The sequence below is a fragment of the Stenella coeruleoalba genome (assembly GCF_951394435.1).
Source record: "Stenella coeruleoalba genome assembly, chromosome: 8".
Taxonomy (NCBI): Eukaryota; Metazoa; Chordata; class Mammalia; order Artiodactyla; family Delphinidae; genus Stenella; species Stenella coeruleoalba.
In genome coordinates this window covers 69,022,328-69,038,018 of record NC_137154.1, presented here as the reverse complement: position 1 = coordinate 69,038,018, position 15,691 = coordinate 69,022,328, and the positions used below count along the sequence as shown (strand labels likewise).

At 40.4% G+C, this 15,691-nt stretch overlaps 1 protein-coding gene across 1 annotated transcript in view; it reads right to left on the bottom strand.

Annotated features, from left to right (window-relative positions):
- Positions 1–654: 654 nt before the first annotated feature.
- DEUP1 (deuterosome assembly protein 1) overlaps positions 655–15,691 on the bottom strand; it is a 75,029-nt gene continuing 59,992 nt past the window's right edge. Inside the window, exon 12 of the mRNA XM_079929460.1 lies at positions 655–1,178. Within this exon, the coding sequence (XP_079785586.1) occupies positions 1,002–1,178 (177 nt within the window). The 3' untranslated portion in view covers positions 655–1,001. The remainder of the gene's footprint in view (positions 1,179–15,691) is intronic.

The window sequence follows — 15,691 nt, the reverse complement described above, 5'->3', positions numbered from 1 at the left end:
CACCATGCTATTACTGTTCTTTACAGACTTGGCATTTATGTTTTAAGTCCAAAGAATTTCTCATTCTTTAATTGTATTTAAAACAGAGGTACGACAAAGGAGAAGGTAACAACAGCAATGCTTTATAGTTTCTTTATCTTATGTCCATGAAGTAATAATTAGTACTAACAGGAAAGCATTAATATTTGGCACATATGTTTTAAGTGTGCAAACAGCACATTCCAGGTCTTTTGTGTTAAAACAGAGAGACAGGGGGCTTCCCTGGTGGCGCAGTGGTTGAGAGTCCGCCTGCCGATGCAGGGGACACGGGTTCCTGCCCCGGTCCAGGAAGATCCCACATGCCGGGAAGATCCCACATGCCGCGGAGCGGCTGGGCCCGTGAGCTATGGCTGCTGAGCCTGCGCGTCCGAAGCCTGTGCTCTGCAACGGGAGAGGCCACAACAGTAAGAGGCCCGCGTACCGCAAAACAAACAAACAAACAAAAACCAGAGAGACATTACAAAGATGAATGCAGCAACAGTAAGCTGTATCTTTTTTTCCTAAAAGAAATGTTAGGATGTTTACATAGCTATTCATTTCAAAACATCATTGGGTTTTCAAACCTAGTACAACAGAGCTGCACTTGATCCGTTTGTATTTAGAATATAGCGTGTCCCTTTCCCTCATCATGTGTTGTTACAGAGGAAATGGGTTTCAGTATACATGATTCAGGTGGGAAAAAACTGCATATTTAATTCCAAACTATTCCTCAGACTGGAGAAAAAAATCTCTTTTGGAGAAGTCATGTTTATTTTAGAGTAACTGTAGCTGAACAATTTGTTTGTTAATGCAGAAATACAAACAGCTTTATTGAACAAAATACTATTTTCTAGCTGCCTTACAGAAATGATTTACTCAGGAAAACAGAACAAAATTTCTCAGTTTCACGAATCAGCTTTGTAACTATTTTGCCAGAGCTTTTTTCCTTGGGGTGGGCGAAGCAAATAAAAAAGTTTAAAAGCTCATATGTGTCTGTTTTGTTTTAGCTTGGTGTGTTTATTAAGAGTAAATTCTGTGTGTCTTTGCAGTTCATCAATATGTGTATTCAGAAGTTTTTCAAGTTCTTTTGCTCGCTTCTCCTCCTCCAGAAAGAAATGCTGTGCGGCCAAAGAAGCGGGGAAGGCTGTATCTGGGGGCGACTGAGAAAAGAAAAAGAAAAGTTAGATGAGGAACACAAGGTCTTTTACAAAAAGTTTTCCTATTTCTTGGTATGCTTCACCCCTGACAGAACACTGCAACTCTTAATGAAATAATGTGTCTTAAGCTGAACTCTCTACACCAGTGTAATACAGTTGCTGCTAATGAAACCCTTAAGGAGCGAAAACAGCAAGTGAAGAGTATAGTCGAGTCGGGCAAAGAAAGCTTATAGAGGAAAGAAACTTAAGGCTGGGCTTCAAGGGGGCTCGCTGCTGCATGGAGGTGGCCAGGTGAGGTGGGATAAAAGCATGATGTATAGTGGAGGTGGGTGCGTAATGCTGGGCTATCTTGTTTGTCCAACTGCAGTTGAGAACACTTCAGTGATGAGTGCCTGCTTCCACCCTTCATGTGGTATGGAAGTGCTCAGTTAACTGTGACCTGTGTAGTGCTTATTTACACACACACACGCACACACATACAATGTGTGGCTGAGGAATAAAGGGCAATGATACCATAATTTTACAGTGTTTCATTCAAAATAATTTGTTCAATTAAAAAAAATAAGTTGGGGAAATCTGTACTTCCATTTTTTAGTTCTGCGGCACCCCCCAGACTTTTCTTCAACTTTTGTTTTATGGGAAGAATGTGATTTTTATAAAGCGTTTGGAGAGTCAGCGATCTGTATGCAGGTGAACTCTGTTATAGGGGGATGTAGTTCACAAGTCTGGCCTCTGCCAGAAGTGTAGGGATTGTGGCAGATGACAGTGGAGTACTGCCAGCTTATCCAAGTAGTAGCCCCAACTGTAGCTGCCGTGCCAGGTATCACATCTTTACTGAAGTAGAATGTCACAGTCCTGGGGACATGGTATGCTGCTGTTGATCTGGAAAATGCATTCTTTTTAATACTCAGTAAGGAGGAAGATCAGAAGCAGTTAGCATTCTCATGGGATAGACAGTACACATCCATGTTCTTGCCCCAACATGATGTTTTATGTTAACGATGCTGTCATAATACACTCTCAAGGAGCCTGGACCACCTGGACGTTCCACGGACTGCAGAGTATAGAACATGATACAGTAACATGAACATCATGCTAAGCCCTGATGAGCAAGAATTGGCAAGCATGTTGAAGGCTTGGAAAGACACAGGTACTGCAGAGAGTGAAAGGTAAACCCCAGAAGCAATTCAAGGCTTGACACTTTGTTTGTAGGTGTCTGGTGATATGGAACATGTCAGGACATCTCCTTTTAAGCACAAATTAATGCACCTTGCATTTCTTAATCACTGTGAAAGGAGCATAAAGCTTGGTAGGTCTCTTCAGGTTTGGAAGGCAGCATGCTCCACTCTTGGGAGGAATAACCTGACTCATTTATTACGTGGACACAGAGGCAGTTTTGTTTGTTTTTGAGCAGGGCCCAGAGCAAGAAAGGGCTTTGCAGTAAGTTGGGAATGGGGGGAAAAGCAGTCCTGCTAGTTGGGTGAAATGACTTAGCAGCTCTCATACTAGACGAATTTCTCATAGAGAAGAGTGCTCTGTGGAGCCTTTGGCAAGGTTCGGCAGGGAGTTGTGTTACAAACCCTTGAGATTCTGCAGCAAGGCCATGCCATCTGCTGCAGAAAACTGTATACTATTTGCAGAACAGTTCCTGTCACGCTAGTGCGCCCCGGTTGAGACAGAGCATCTAAGAAGTAGACAGGATGACTTGATCTAGCTTCTGTCCTTGGCCACTCCAGTGGAAATCATGCATGGGCCTAACAGCACCATCTCCCTTTTGCCCAGGTTCATCTAGCTGCTGTTCCTGTTGAATGGCTGATCTGCTTGCAGTAGAGGCCAAAGCTGAGCTTCTGATGTGGCACCGTCCCTCAAGGACATCAGCCAGCCTCTCGGTGGCAATTAGATTACATCAGGTCCCTTACACTTTGGAAAGGGCAATGTGTTATCCTTACCAGAACTGATGTGTATCCTATAATTTGCCTTTCCTGCCTGCAGGGCCTCGGTCAGCACCACTATCCGAGGGCTCACAGAGTAACTGATTTACTGACATGAGATCCTGATTAATAATAAACGAGCCTACTTTACAGCAGAGGAGTATGGCAGTGAGGGCGTGACCGGGTATCTACTGGTTCTACCACATACAGCATGAAGTGTCTCCAGAGGATGCTAGCCTGATAGGCTTCTTGAAGGCACAGCTGAGGAATTAGCTTGGAAATCATATCCCGCGCGGATGGGGTGCCATTCTTCAGCATATGGTAGAGACTTTAAACCAATGGCTGTTATAGGCTACTGTGTTCGTAACAGTGATCTGGGAACAGAAGGGAGGATGTAGGAATGGCTTCACTCTCTGTTGGCCCTCTTGGAGAACTTGTTCCTTCTGTCTCTGTCTGGTTGGTCTACAGGTCTTTGGTCTCAGAGGAGCAATGCCTCTCACCAAGTGAGACTGTAAGAGTCTCCCTAAACGTAAAGCTTTGGCTGTACCTACTCACTTTGGCCTCCTCATGCTGACAGATCAGAGGCACAGAAAAGAGGGACTATACTGGCGGCGGGAACTGACCCCAAGCATCATGAAGAGGTAAGGCTACTACTACATGATGGAAGCAGTGAGGAATAGGTTTGGAACTCGGGTAATCCACTGAGGTGGTCTTTTGGTGCTCTCATGCCCAGATTTAAGTGTAGATGACAAACCACATCCTGATAAGGGCACGGGAACCAGGGGCTCATGCCACAAGGCAAGCCACCTGGACCAACAGAAGTACCAGCTGAGGGAGGCGGGAACCTAGAGTGGGTGAGGAGATGAGTATCAGTCAAGCCCTTGAGACAGCATCAAGGGCTGTAGTTTGCTCTACCAACCCTCCTCTGTAAATTTTCCCAGAAATTATAACCAGCCAGAATCTTGGAGAAGCTATGCCTGAATGGAATGAACAACATGAAAAGCACATGACTCTGAGTGGCTCAAGAAGTGGACCGCAGTGGATGCCGCTGGTGCTCTACCTGGATCCCTTCACCAGGCTGGTGCATCTATCCTCCAGCTGCTGCGGGTTTTGGCTGCTAACGGCTCAGAGCTGGCCACTTCTCTGGAGATCTGCCTGTGGCTAAACTGGAGCCTCCCGCCTCACCTGGGAAGTTACTATTCCCCCGTCTTCTCAGAGGCAGTGACTGATTGACACAGGGCCCAGAGCACCAGCCAAGAAGATGGCAGAGTAGAAAGGCCCTGAGCTCACCTCCTCTCACAGGCACATCACAATCACAACTGTCTGCAGAACCACCATCGAAGAAAAAGACTGGAACCTTCCAGGAAAGATCTTCTACAATGAAAGGCATAAAGAAGGAACCACAACAAGATGGGACTTGCGATATAATCAAATCCCATACCCTCCCAGGTGGGCGACTCACAAATGGGAGAATAATTATATTGCAGAGGTTCTCCCACAGGTGTGAGAGTCCTGAGCCCCACATCAGGCTCCCCAGCCTGGGGTTCCAGCACTGGGAAGAGGAGCCCCCAGAGCATTTGGCTTTGAAGGCCAGCAGGGCTTAACTGCAGGAGCCCCACAAGACTAGGGGAAATAAAGACTTCACTCTTAAAGGGCTCACACAAAATCTCATGTGCACCAGGACCCAGGGCAAAAGTAGTAATTTGATAAGAGCCTGGGTCAGATCTACCTGCTGACCTTGGAGAGTCTCCTGGAGAGGTAAGGAGTGGCTGTGGCTAACCCTGGGGACAAAGACACTGGTGTCAGACATACCAGGAAACATTCAACTGCATGAACAGTCCTGACAACTGACATCTTGGATCAGTAGCACCAAGACCAGGCCCCACCCAACAGCCTGCAGGCTCCAGTGCTGGGGTGCTTCAGGCCAAACCACTAAGTGCGCAGGAACACAGCCCTACCCATCAGCAGACAGGCTGCCTACAGACTAAAGAACCCACAGCCGCCTGTGGACACACCCCTAGACAGGGCCCAGCCCACCAGAGGGCCAAGACCCAACTCTACCTACCAGTGGGCAGGCACTGGCCCCTCTTGCCAGGAAACCTGTACAAACCTCTAGATCAGCCTCACCCACCACAGAGCAGACACCAGAAGCAAGAAAACTACAATCCCACAATGCGGGCCTCCTGGGACTAGCTGGGCCCTGGCCGTGCCCAGTAGCAGGCCAACGCAACCTTCCAGACATCTTGGACCCCACAGACAACTGCCTCCCCCCGCAGTGATCTGAAATGAGCTCTGGGATCCCAGGGCCCTGCAGCCAGACTCTAGGAACCAGCTCTCCCTGCCACTATTCCAGCACTAACCCCAGGATCTGGCTTTACCTGCCAGTGAGTTGGCGACAGCCTCAGTCTTTGGGACCCTGATTCCACCCACCAGTGAGCACTAGCCCCAGGGCCCCCTAGGATTCCACAACCAGCCGCCTCGTGACCAGGCCCCACTAAACTGCAGCCAGCAGCAACTGCGCAAGGCAGGGCCTGGCAACCAACCAGACTAGGGGCCAACCAAGCCTACCAGACCACCCACATAGCCTGTCATAAGAGGAGGACCCACCCAGCCCTCTTAGGGGGAACCCCTAGAGCATATACCGTGGGTGCACTGCTCGGATGCATAGGATGCCTTCTCCAAGGTCGAGAAACGTTAACTTACCAACCACACACATAAAAATACAAATAGCAACTTAGACAAAATGAGGTGGTAGAGGAGTATGTTCCAGACAAGATAAATCTTTAGAAGAAGAACTAAGTGATATGGAGATAGTCAATCTACCCGAGAAAGAGTTCAGAGTAATGATCATAAAGATGATCAAAGAACTCAGGAGGAGAATGGATGCACAGAGCAAGAAGTTAGAATTTTTTAACTAAGAGTTAGAAAACATAAAGAACAACCAAACAGAGATGAAGAATACAATAACTCAAATGAAAAATACACTAGAAGGAATCAATAATAGAATAAATGATTCAGAAGAATGGATCAGTGAGCTAGAAGACAGAGTAGTAGACATCACTGTTGCCGAACAGAAAAAAGAATGAAAAGAAATGAGGACAGTTTAAGAGACCTCTGGGACAACATCAGGTGCACTAATATTCACATTATAGGGGTCCCAGAAGAAGAGAGAGAAAGTGCCCAGGCAAATATCTGAAGAGGTAATAGCTGAAAACCTCCCTAACCTGGAAAAGGAAATAATTACCTAAGTCCAGGAAATGCAGAGACTCCCATACAGGATTAAGCCACAGAGGAGTACACTAAGACACACAGTAACCAAAATGAAAAAAAATTAAAGAGAGAATACTAAAAGCAGCAAGGGAAAAGCAACAAATAACATACAAGGGCATCCCCATAAGGCTATCAGCTGATTTTTCAGCAGAAACTCTGCAGTTCAGAAGGAAGTGGCACAATATATTTAAAATAATGAAAGGGAAAAACCTACAATCAAGAATACTCTACCCAGCAAGGCTCTCATTCAGATTGGATGGAGAGATCAAAAGCTTTATAGACAAACAAAAGCTAAAAGAATTCAGTATCACCAAACCAGCTTTACAACAAATATTAAAGGAACTTCTCTAGGCAAAAAAGAAAGGCCACAACTAGAAACAAGAAAATTATGGAAGGAAAAACCTCACCAGTAAAGGAAAACCTAGGAAATCATCCACACACAAAGCTAGTAGGGAGGTTAAAAGACAAAAGTAGTAAAATTGTCTATATCCACAATAAGCAGTTAAGGGATACACAAAACAATTAGATGTAAAATATGATATCAAAAACAGTAATTGGGCTTCCCTGGTGGTGCAGTAGTTGAGAGTCTCCCTGCCAATGCAGGGGACACGGGTTCATGCCCCGGTCTGGGAAGATCCCACATGCCGTGGAGCGGCTGTGCCGTGAGCCATGGCCGCTGAGCCTGCGCATCCGGAGCCTGTGCTCCGCAACGGGAGAGGCCACAACAGTGAGAGGCCCGCGTACCACAAACAACAACAACAACAAAAAAACAAACAAACAGTAATCATGAGGGAAGGAGAGTACCAATGCAAGGCATTTAAAATGCATCTGAAATTAAGAGATTAGCAACTTAAAACAATCATGTATATATGTAGACTGCTATACCAAAACCTCATTGTAACTACAAATGAAAAATCTATAATAGATAAACACACAAAAAAGAAAAAGGAATCCAAACATAACACTAAAGATAGTAATCAAATCACAAAAGAAGAGAACAAACGAAGAAAAGGAAAAAAAAAAAAAAAGACCTACAAAAACAATTAACAAAATGGCAATAAGCACATACATATCAATAATTACCTTAAATGTAAATGGATTAAATGCTCCACTAAAATACACACACTGGCTGAATGGATACCAAAACAAGACCTGTATATTTACTGCCTATAAATTACCCACTTCAGTTCTAGAGACACATACAGGCTAAAAGTGGGAGGATGGAAAAAGATATTCTATGCAAATGGAAATCAAAAGAAAGCCAGAGTTGCAGTACTTATATCAGACAAAATAGACTTTAAAATAAAGGCTGTTAAAGAGACAAAGATGGACACTACATAATGATCAAAGGATCAATCCAAGAAGAAGATATAACAATTGTCAATATATATGCACCCAACATAGGAGCACCTCAATATATAAGGCAGATGTTAACAGACATAAAAGAAATTTACAGTAATACACTAATAGTGAGGGACTTTAACACCCTGCTTACATCAATGGACAGATCATCCAGACAAAATCAATAAGGAAACACAGGTCTTAAATACCACATTAGACTAAATGGACTTAATTGATATTTATAGAGCATTCCACCCAAAAGCAGCAGAATACACATTCTCTTCAAGTGCACATGGAACATTCTCCAGGATAGATCGCATGCTAGGCCACAAAACAAACCTTGGTAAATTTAAGAAAACTGAAATCAAATCATGCATCTTTTCTGATCACAACGTTATAAGACTAGAAATCAACTACAAGAAAAAGAATTGCAAAAAGCACAAACGTGGAGGCTAAACAATATGCTACTGAACAACCAATGGATCACTGAAGAAATCAAAGAGGAAATAAAAAAGATATCTAGAGACAAATGGAAAGGAAAGCACAGCAATCCAACACATCTGGGATGCAGCAATAGCAGTTCTAAGAGGGAAGTTTATAGCAATACAATCCTACCTCAGGAAACAAGAAGATCCCAAATAAACAACCTAACCTTACACCTAAAGCAACTAGAGAAAGAAGAACAAACAAAGCAAAAAGTTAGTAGAAGGAAAGAAATCATAAAGATCAAAGTAGAAATAAATGAAATAGAGACTAAAAAAAATAGAAAAGATCAATTAAATTAAAAGCTGGGTCTTTGAAAAGATAAATAAAATTGATACATTTTTTTAGCCAGACTCATCAAGAAAAAAGAGAGGACCCAAATCTTAGAAATGAAAAAGCAGAAGTTACAATGCAACCAACACAACATAAATACAAAAGATCATAAGAGACTACTATGAGCAACTATGTACCAATAAAATGGACAACCTAGAAATGGACAAATTCTTAGAAAGGTATTGATACAATCTCCCAACACTGAGAAATAGAAAATATGAACAGACCAATTACCAGTACTGACATTAAATCAGTAATTTTAAAACTTCCAACAAAAAAAGTCTAGGACCAAATGGCTTCACAGGTGAATTATATCAAACATTTAGAGAAGAGTTAAGACCTATCCTTCTGAAACTATTCCAAACAACTGCAGAGGAAGGAACACTTCTGAACTCATTCTGTGAGGCCATCACCCTGATACCAAAACCAGAAAAAGATATCACAAAAAAAGGAAATTACAGACCAATATCACTGATGAACATAGAAGCAAAAATTCTCAACAAAATACTAGCAAACAGAATCCAACAACACATTAAAAGGATCAAGTGGGATTTATCCCAGGGATGCAAGGATTCTTCAATATATACAAATCAATCAGTGTGATACACCATATTAAGAAATTGAAGGAGAAAAACCATATGATCATCTCAATAAATGCAGTAAAAGCTTTTAATAAAATTCAACATTCATTTATGATAAAAACTCTCCAGAAAGTGGGCATAGAGGGAACATACCTCAATATTAATAAAGGCCATACAGACAAACCCCCAGCTAACATCATACTCAATGGTGAAAAGCTGAAAGCATTCCCTCTAAGATCAGGAACAAGATAAGGATGTCCACTCTTGCCACTTTTATTCAACATAGTTTTAGAAGTTCTAGCCACAGCAATCAGAGAAGAAAAAGAAATAAAAGGAATTCAAATTGGAAAGAAGTAAAACTGTCACTGTTTGCAGATGACATGATGCTATACATAGAAAGTCCTAAAGACGCTACTAGAAAACTACTGGAGCTCATCAATGAATTTGGTAAAGTTGTAGGATACAAAATTAATATACAGAAATCTGTTGCAGTTCTATACATTAACAAGAAAATATCAGAAAGAAAATTAAGGAAACAATTCCATTTACCATCACATCAAAAAGAATAAAATACCTAGGAATAAACCTACATAAGGATGCAAAAGACCTGTACTCCAAAAGCTATAAGACACTAATGAAAGAAATTGAAGACCACACAAACAGATGGAAAGATATACCATGTTCTTGGATTGGAAGAATCAATATTAAAAATGACCGTACTACTCATGGCAATCTATAGATTCAATGCAATCCCTATCAAATTACTAGTGGCATTTTTCACAGAACTAGAACAAAGGATTTTTAAATTTGTATGGAAACACAAAAGTCCCCAAATAGCCAAAATAATTTTGAGAAAGAAGAATGGAGCTGGAGGACTCATAATCCCTAACTTCAAACTGTACTACAAAGCTACTGTAATTAAAACAGTATGGTACTAGCACAAAAACAGACACATAAATCAATGGAACAGGACAGAAATCCCAGAAATAAACCCATGCACTTATGGTCAATTACTCTATGAGAAAGGAGGCAATAATATATGATGGAGAAAAGACCATCTCTTCAATAAGTGGTGCTGGGAAAAGTGGACAGCTACAGGTAAAAGAATGAAATTAGAAGATTCTCTAACACCATATACAAAAATAAACTCAAAATGGTTTAAAGGCCGAAATGTAGGACCAGATACTATAAAACTCCTAGAGGAAAACGTAGGGGAACACTTCATTTCAGGCACCCACTCCCGTGGTCATATTCTTGACATTGTCATCAGTGATAACTGCATTACTTACTAATAAAGATTTTATGCAACCCACCTAGTATCCTTCCATCTGCCTTAGTCTAGTATTCCCACTTTCTCATATCTTCCTTCTTTTCTAACTCTGCTCATATTCCATATCCATTATGATAACCATTCAGCAACTTGTCCCTCCCTATATCCTGGCTTTATCCTAGGTATTTGGTAAAACCCAGGCCTAATTAAACTGCCTGCACCATGCCTGTACCTGAGCAACTGAATGCTGGGCAGGTGGATGGAGGAGAAATTACATTACTGTAGGGACTGGTTTCACTTGAAATTCATGACCACAAATTCAAATGGTTAGTTAGCACTTCCTGGCCATTCTACTGCACTTCCCTAGTATGTTCACTTTCTCACTCATGGCATTGTGGCCTTGCCTCTTTCTCAGGTGGAAACTCCTTCATCTCACCACACCACTTGCACCTGGAGCCATATTTTAGGCCATACTCTGTTTCAGAGTCTTCCTTCTACCTACACTGTGGATTCTATTTCTTCTTACCTGCTTAATGACTTTGCTTCTACAAATGAACCGCATCCCTCCCTGGGTCCCACCCCACCTCTTTCACCATCAAACTTTCCTCCTCTCCTTGAAGATGCCCATTGGACCACTAAATGTTATGGTCTAAGGCTCTGTCTTGGGACAACTTTTCCATTTATACTCTTTTAAGTATTATCAACCAGTCTGATAGATTTAAGTATCAGCCTTATGCTGATTACTCCCATATTTTATTTCCAGCTCTGATCTCTTCCTTGATTACCAGATTCACATATCTATTGCCTATTTAATATCTCCATTTGAATGTTTAATAAACACTTTAAATTTAAATGTCTAACCTAGAAATCATGATTTTCTCCTCTAACCCTGGCTCCTTCCTAGCCTTCCATGTCAGAGAGTGGTATGAGCATCTACCTGAGGCTCAGGCTGAGATCCTAGGAGTCATCTTTGAGTCCTCTCTTTCCCTCGCTCCCATAGCCAATCCACTGTCAAGTCTGATCTCTCCAAAACATTTCCTGGATCTAACATGTGGTTCCACCTCCACCGTTCCCAAGCCAGCAGCATCATCCCTTGCTTCGACTACTGAAATAGGCTGACAATTGTTCTCCCCACTTCTACCTTTGCCCATCTATAATTTATAGTTTATTCTTTATTTGGCAGTCCAATGGATCTCTTAAAAATTTTTAAACAGATCATATACTCCCCCACTTGCAACTTTCCCATGGCTTCCCATTGCTTTAAAATAAAATCCAAATTCCTTCCCATGGCCTACAGTCTCTACATACCTGGACTTCCCCTGCCTATTTCTCTGTCCCCATTTCATTACATTCTCTCTCTGTCCTTCTAAGCTCCAGACCACCCCCTTCCCTTTTTCTGCTTCTCAAACTTACCAAACTTCTTCCTGCCATACAGATTTGCACCAGTGGTTCCCTCTGCCCGAAGTGCTCTACTTCCAGATCTTTGCAAGGCTGGATCTTTTTTTGTTATTTAGGTCTCATCCTAAACGTCCCCTCCTCAGTAATCATTTTCCTGGCCACTCAACCTAAAGTCATCCCCCATACTCTCATCACTTCCTATCACATCGTCTGCTTTCTTTTCATCATTTTTTATAGGATTTATAACTTTTTGATATTTTCTTACTTGTTCATTTGTTTCTAGTCATTAACTGTTCCCTCTTTTTTGAGATAAAATGCACATAAAATAAGATTAACCATTTCAAAATGAACAACACCTCTATCTAGTTCCAAAATATTTTCATCGTCCCAAAAGGAAACTCTATAGCCATAAAGCCACTGCTCCTTAATCCTCCCTCCCCCTTTACTCCTGGTAACCACCAACCTTCATTCTGTTTCTATGTATTTACCTATTCTGGGCATTTTGTATAAATGGAATCATATAATATATGACCTTTTGTGTCTGGCTTCCTTCACGTAGCATAATATTATCCAGGTTCATCCACATTATAGCATGTATCAGTACTTTACTCCTTTTTGTGACCGAATAGTATCAAACCATGTATACATACCACTCTTTGTTTATCCATTCACCCATTGATGGAGTTCTCCTCATTTTTCACCAGTCTATAGACTTGTCTGTCTCATCAAAGATGTGTTTAGAACAGAACCTGCCATACAGTGAGCGCTTAATACATGTTTATTTTATCAGTGACTGAGTGAATGATGAACTCTAGTATTTAAGGGACAGGTATAGGAGGGAGAAACTTGGAAGCAGACTGGGAAAGAGTAACCAGAAAGGCAGTAGGGGAATCAGTGGAGAACAGCATCTTAGAAGTCAGAGAACATAAGAGTATCAGGAGAAAAGGATTAAGGAAGATGAGTTCTTTAAACTGTGTATTTAATTAACAACTAGGATGTCACTGGTGGTCTGAGTAGGAGCAGTATTGGTGTAGAAGTAAAAATGCAGCAGTGGATGGAAATCACTGGACCCAGAACGGTGGGCTGGGCTATGTCTTTCAGGAAATTCTAGGGCCACCATCACATCTTAAGTTCCCTGTGCCCAGACCTACAACAGTAGAGAATTTTCTTTCCTGGTTGACTCTGTAGTTATGAACTCCTCAAAGGAATAATGTAGAATTTTAGAGGTGGAAAGAAACCCCGTTTTAAGTTATACAACACTCTTGAATGCTTTTTGTGCCTGCTAGTGCCAGGCACTGTTTTAGGTGTTGGGGTTAAAACAGTAAACAAAAATAGAAAAAAAAAAATCCTACTTTAATGGAGCTTAAGTTCTAGAAGAGGGAGGCAAACAAACAAAATATCTTATGGTAAAGTGCAATGGAAAAACAAAAAATAGGATGAGGGGACAGGGAGTCTACAAGGCAGGTGCTACTGTAGGGTAGCTGTGCAGGTGTTTCTGATGAGGTGATATTTGAGCAGAGACAAATCATCCTAAAATCCTAAAATCATCTGATATTAGAACAATGAAGGATTTAGCAGTTTATCCCTTTTTTTTCTCTTGCTGGACTAGAGTATGTGCTTACTTTGGAGTACTTAAAGATCAAAGTTTTGTTGATCAAAATTTGCTAAGTCCCCTTAGATGTTCCCTTAGCTTAAATGAGGAAATTTATTTACTTTACTTTATTGTTATGGAATTTTGTTCTGTTCAGATAATTTTGGCATTTTATGTTGAGATGAAACAAAAGAGCATTTCAGGGCTATAGAGATCTCTAAAACATCCAAAGTTAATGGATTTACGTCTTCTTCTTCCACAATAGCTTAAATCTTACTACCAGTCTCTCCCAAAGAAGGTGATAGATTCCAGAAAAGCAGAAAAGTACTCATGGGATGCCTAACCAGTTTAAACATTTTCTGGGATTTTTTGTTATTGTTTGTTTTTATAATTTGTATCTAATAGTGCTATATCATGGAGAGGCACTGAAAAATTACATAATACACTTTGAATATAAGCAAAGGTAACTGCTAAGAGTACTACTAGTTTCTGAGGTGAAAAACCTACATATCTTTTAAAAATATGTGATTATGTTCAGTAAATCAAATCACAAGGTAGAAAATTTCAGCAAAGAACTGGAAACTAAAAAGAAAAATCAAATGAAAATCCAAGAACAGAAAAATAATAAAACTGAAATTAACCTACATGAGACCACTTCCTCAAGGCTGGGAGAGGTGGCTCTTTATCTTATGCAGAGAAACCAACACAGAGAGTCAGGGAAAACGAAGTACAAAGGAATATGAAATTTAAAGCCCTTCCCACCTGTTTTATGAGGTCAGCAAAATATGATACCAATTCTTGACAAAGACAACAAAGAAACATTACAGACTAATTTTTCTCATGAACATAAAGCAAAAATTCTAAACCAATATGAACAGACCAAAGCCAGTAATCAAGTGTGTTTATTCTAAGAATTCAAAGTTGGGTTAACAATCTAACGTCAAGAAAAAAACACCACATTAACAGGGCAAAGGAGAAATTATATGGTCATTTCAATAGCAGTGGAAAAAGCATTTGATAAATTCAATATCAACTCGTGAAAACAAAGTTAGCAACCTAGGAATAAAAGGAACGTTCTTAATCTTTTAAAAGGAACCTACAAAATATATATAGCAAATATTATGTACAATGATGACATATTGAATGCTTTCCCTTTGCAATTGAAAATAAGAGAAAGATGCTGGCAATACCACTTTTACTACTGAACATTTACTAGAGGTCCTAGTGTACAATAAGGCAAGAAGAAGAAAAGAAAGGTATAAAGATTTGAAAGTAGGAAGTCTAACTATCATTATTTTGATTCTGAATATAGAAAAGTCAAAGAATCTACAGAACTGGAAAACATGTATAAATTCAATTGAATATTTCCATGGGAAAAGGGACTGAGGTCATACCTTGCACTATATGCAAAAAATTAATTCCAGGTGTATACTTAAGTAAAAAATAAAGAGTCAAAGCTTCCGAAAGATAACATAGGATAGTATCTTTTATAACTTTGGGACAGGCAAAAGCTTTAAATAGGACACCAAAAATATGAAGCATAAAGGAAAAGATTCATAAGTACGAATGTATTAAAATTAGGAACTTCTGGTTATCAAAACATTCCATTAAGGGAAGAGGCAAGCAAGAGTGGGAGAAGATACTTGCAATACGTATACTCAACAAAGGGCTTATATCTAGAATATACCAAGAACTCCTATAAATCAAGAAGAATAAAGAGAATCCAATAGAAAATTAGGCAAGAAAATCAAACAGATACTTTACAAAGGAGGATATCAAAATAGCCAATAAATTTATGAAAAGGTGCTCACCTCATTAGTCACCAGGAAACAAGAATTAAAATCACAATAAGATGTTGCTACACACTGACCATAAAAGTTAAAATTAAGACCAATAACACCAACTGTTAGAATATAGAAAAGGAGAATACTCACACACTACTTGTAGGGATATGAACTGACTCAAACAGTTAGGAAAACAGCTTGACAGTACCTGCTAAAGCTGACCTTACGCATATTCTATAACCTAGCAATTCCACTCTTAGATATAGATCCAATGGAAATATGTACACATGTGCACCAAAGGACACTTGCAAGAATGTTTTTAGAAGCAGTATTTGTAATTGCCCCAAACAGCAATAATTCAAATATCTGTCAATAGTAGAATGGATAAATTGTATCAGTATCATTATATAACACTATCATTATATATAGTATTTATATACAATGTAATACTATAGAGAAACAAAAAGGGATAAGCTACAGCCAACAATATGGGTGATGACTCTCATCAAACAATGTTGAAACAATGTTGAGCAA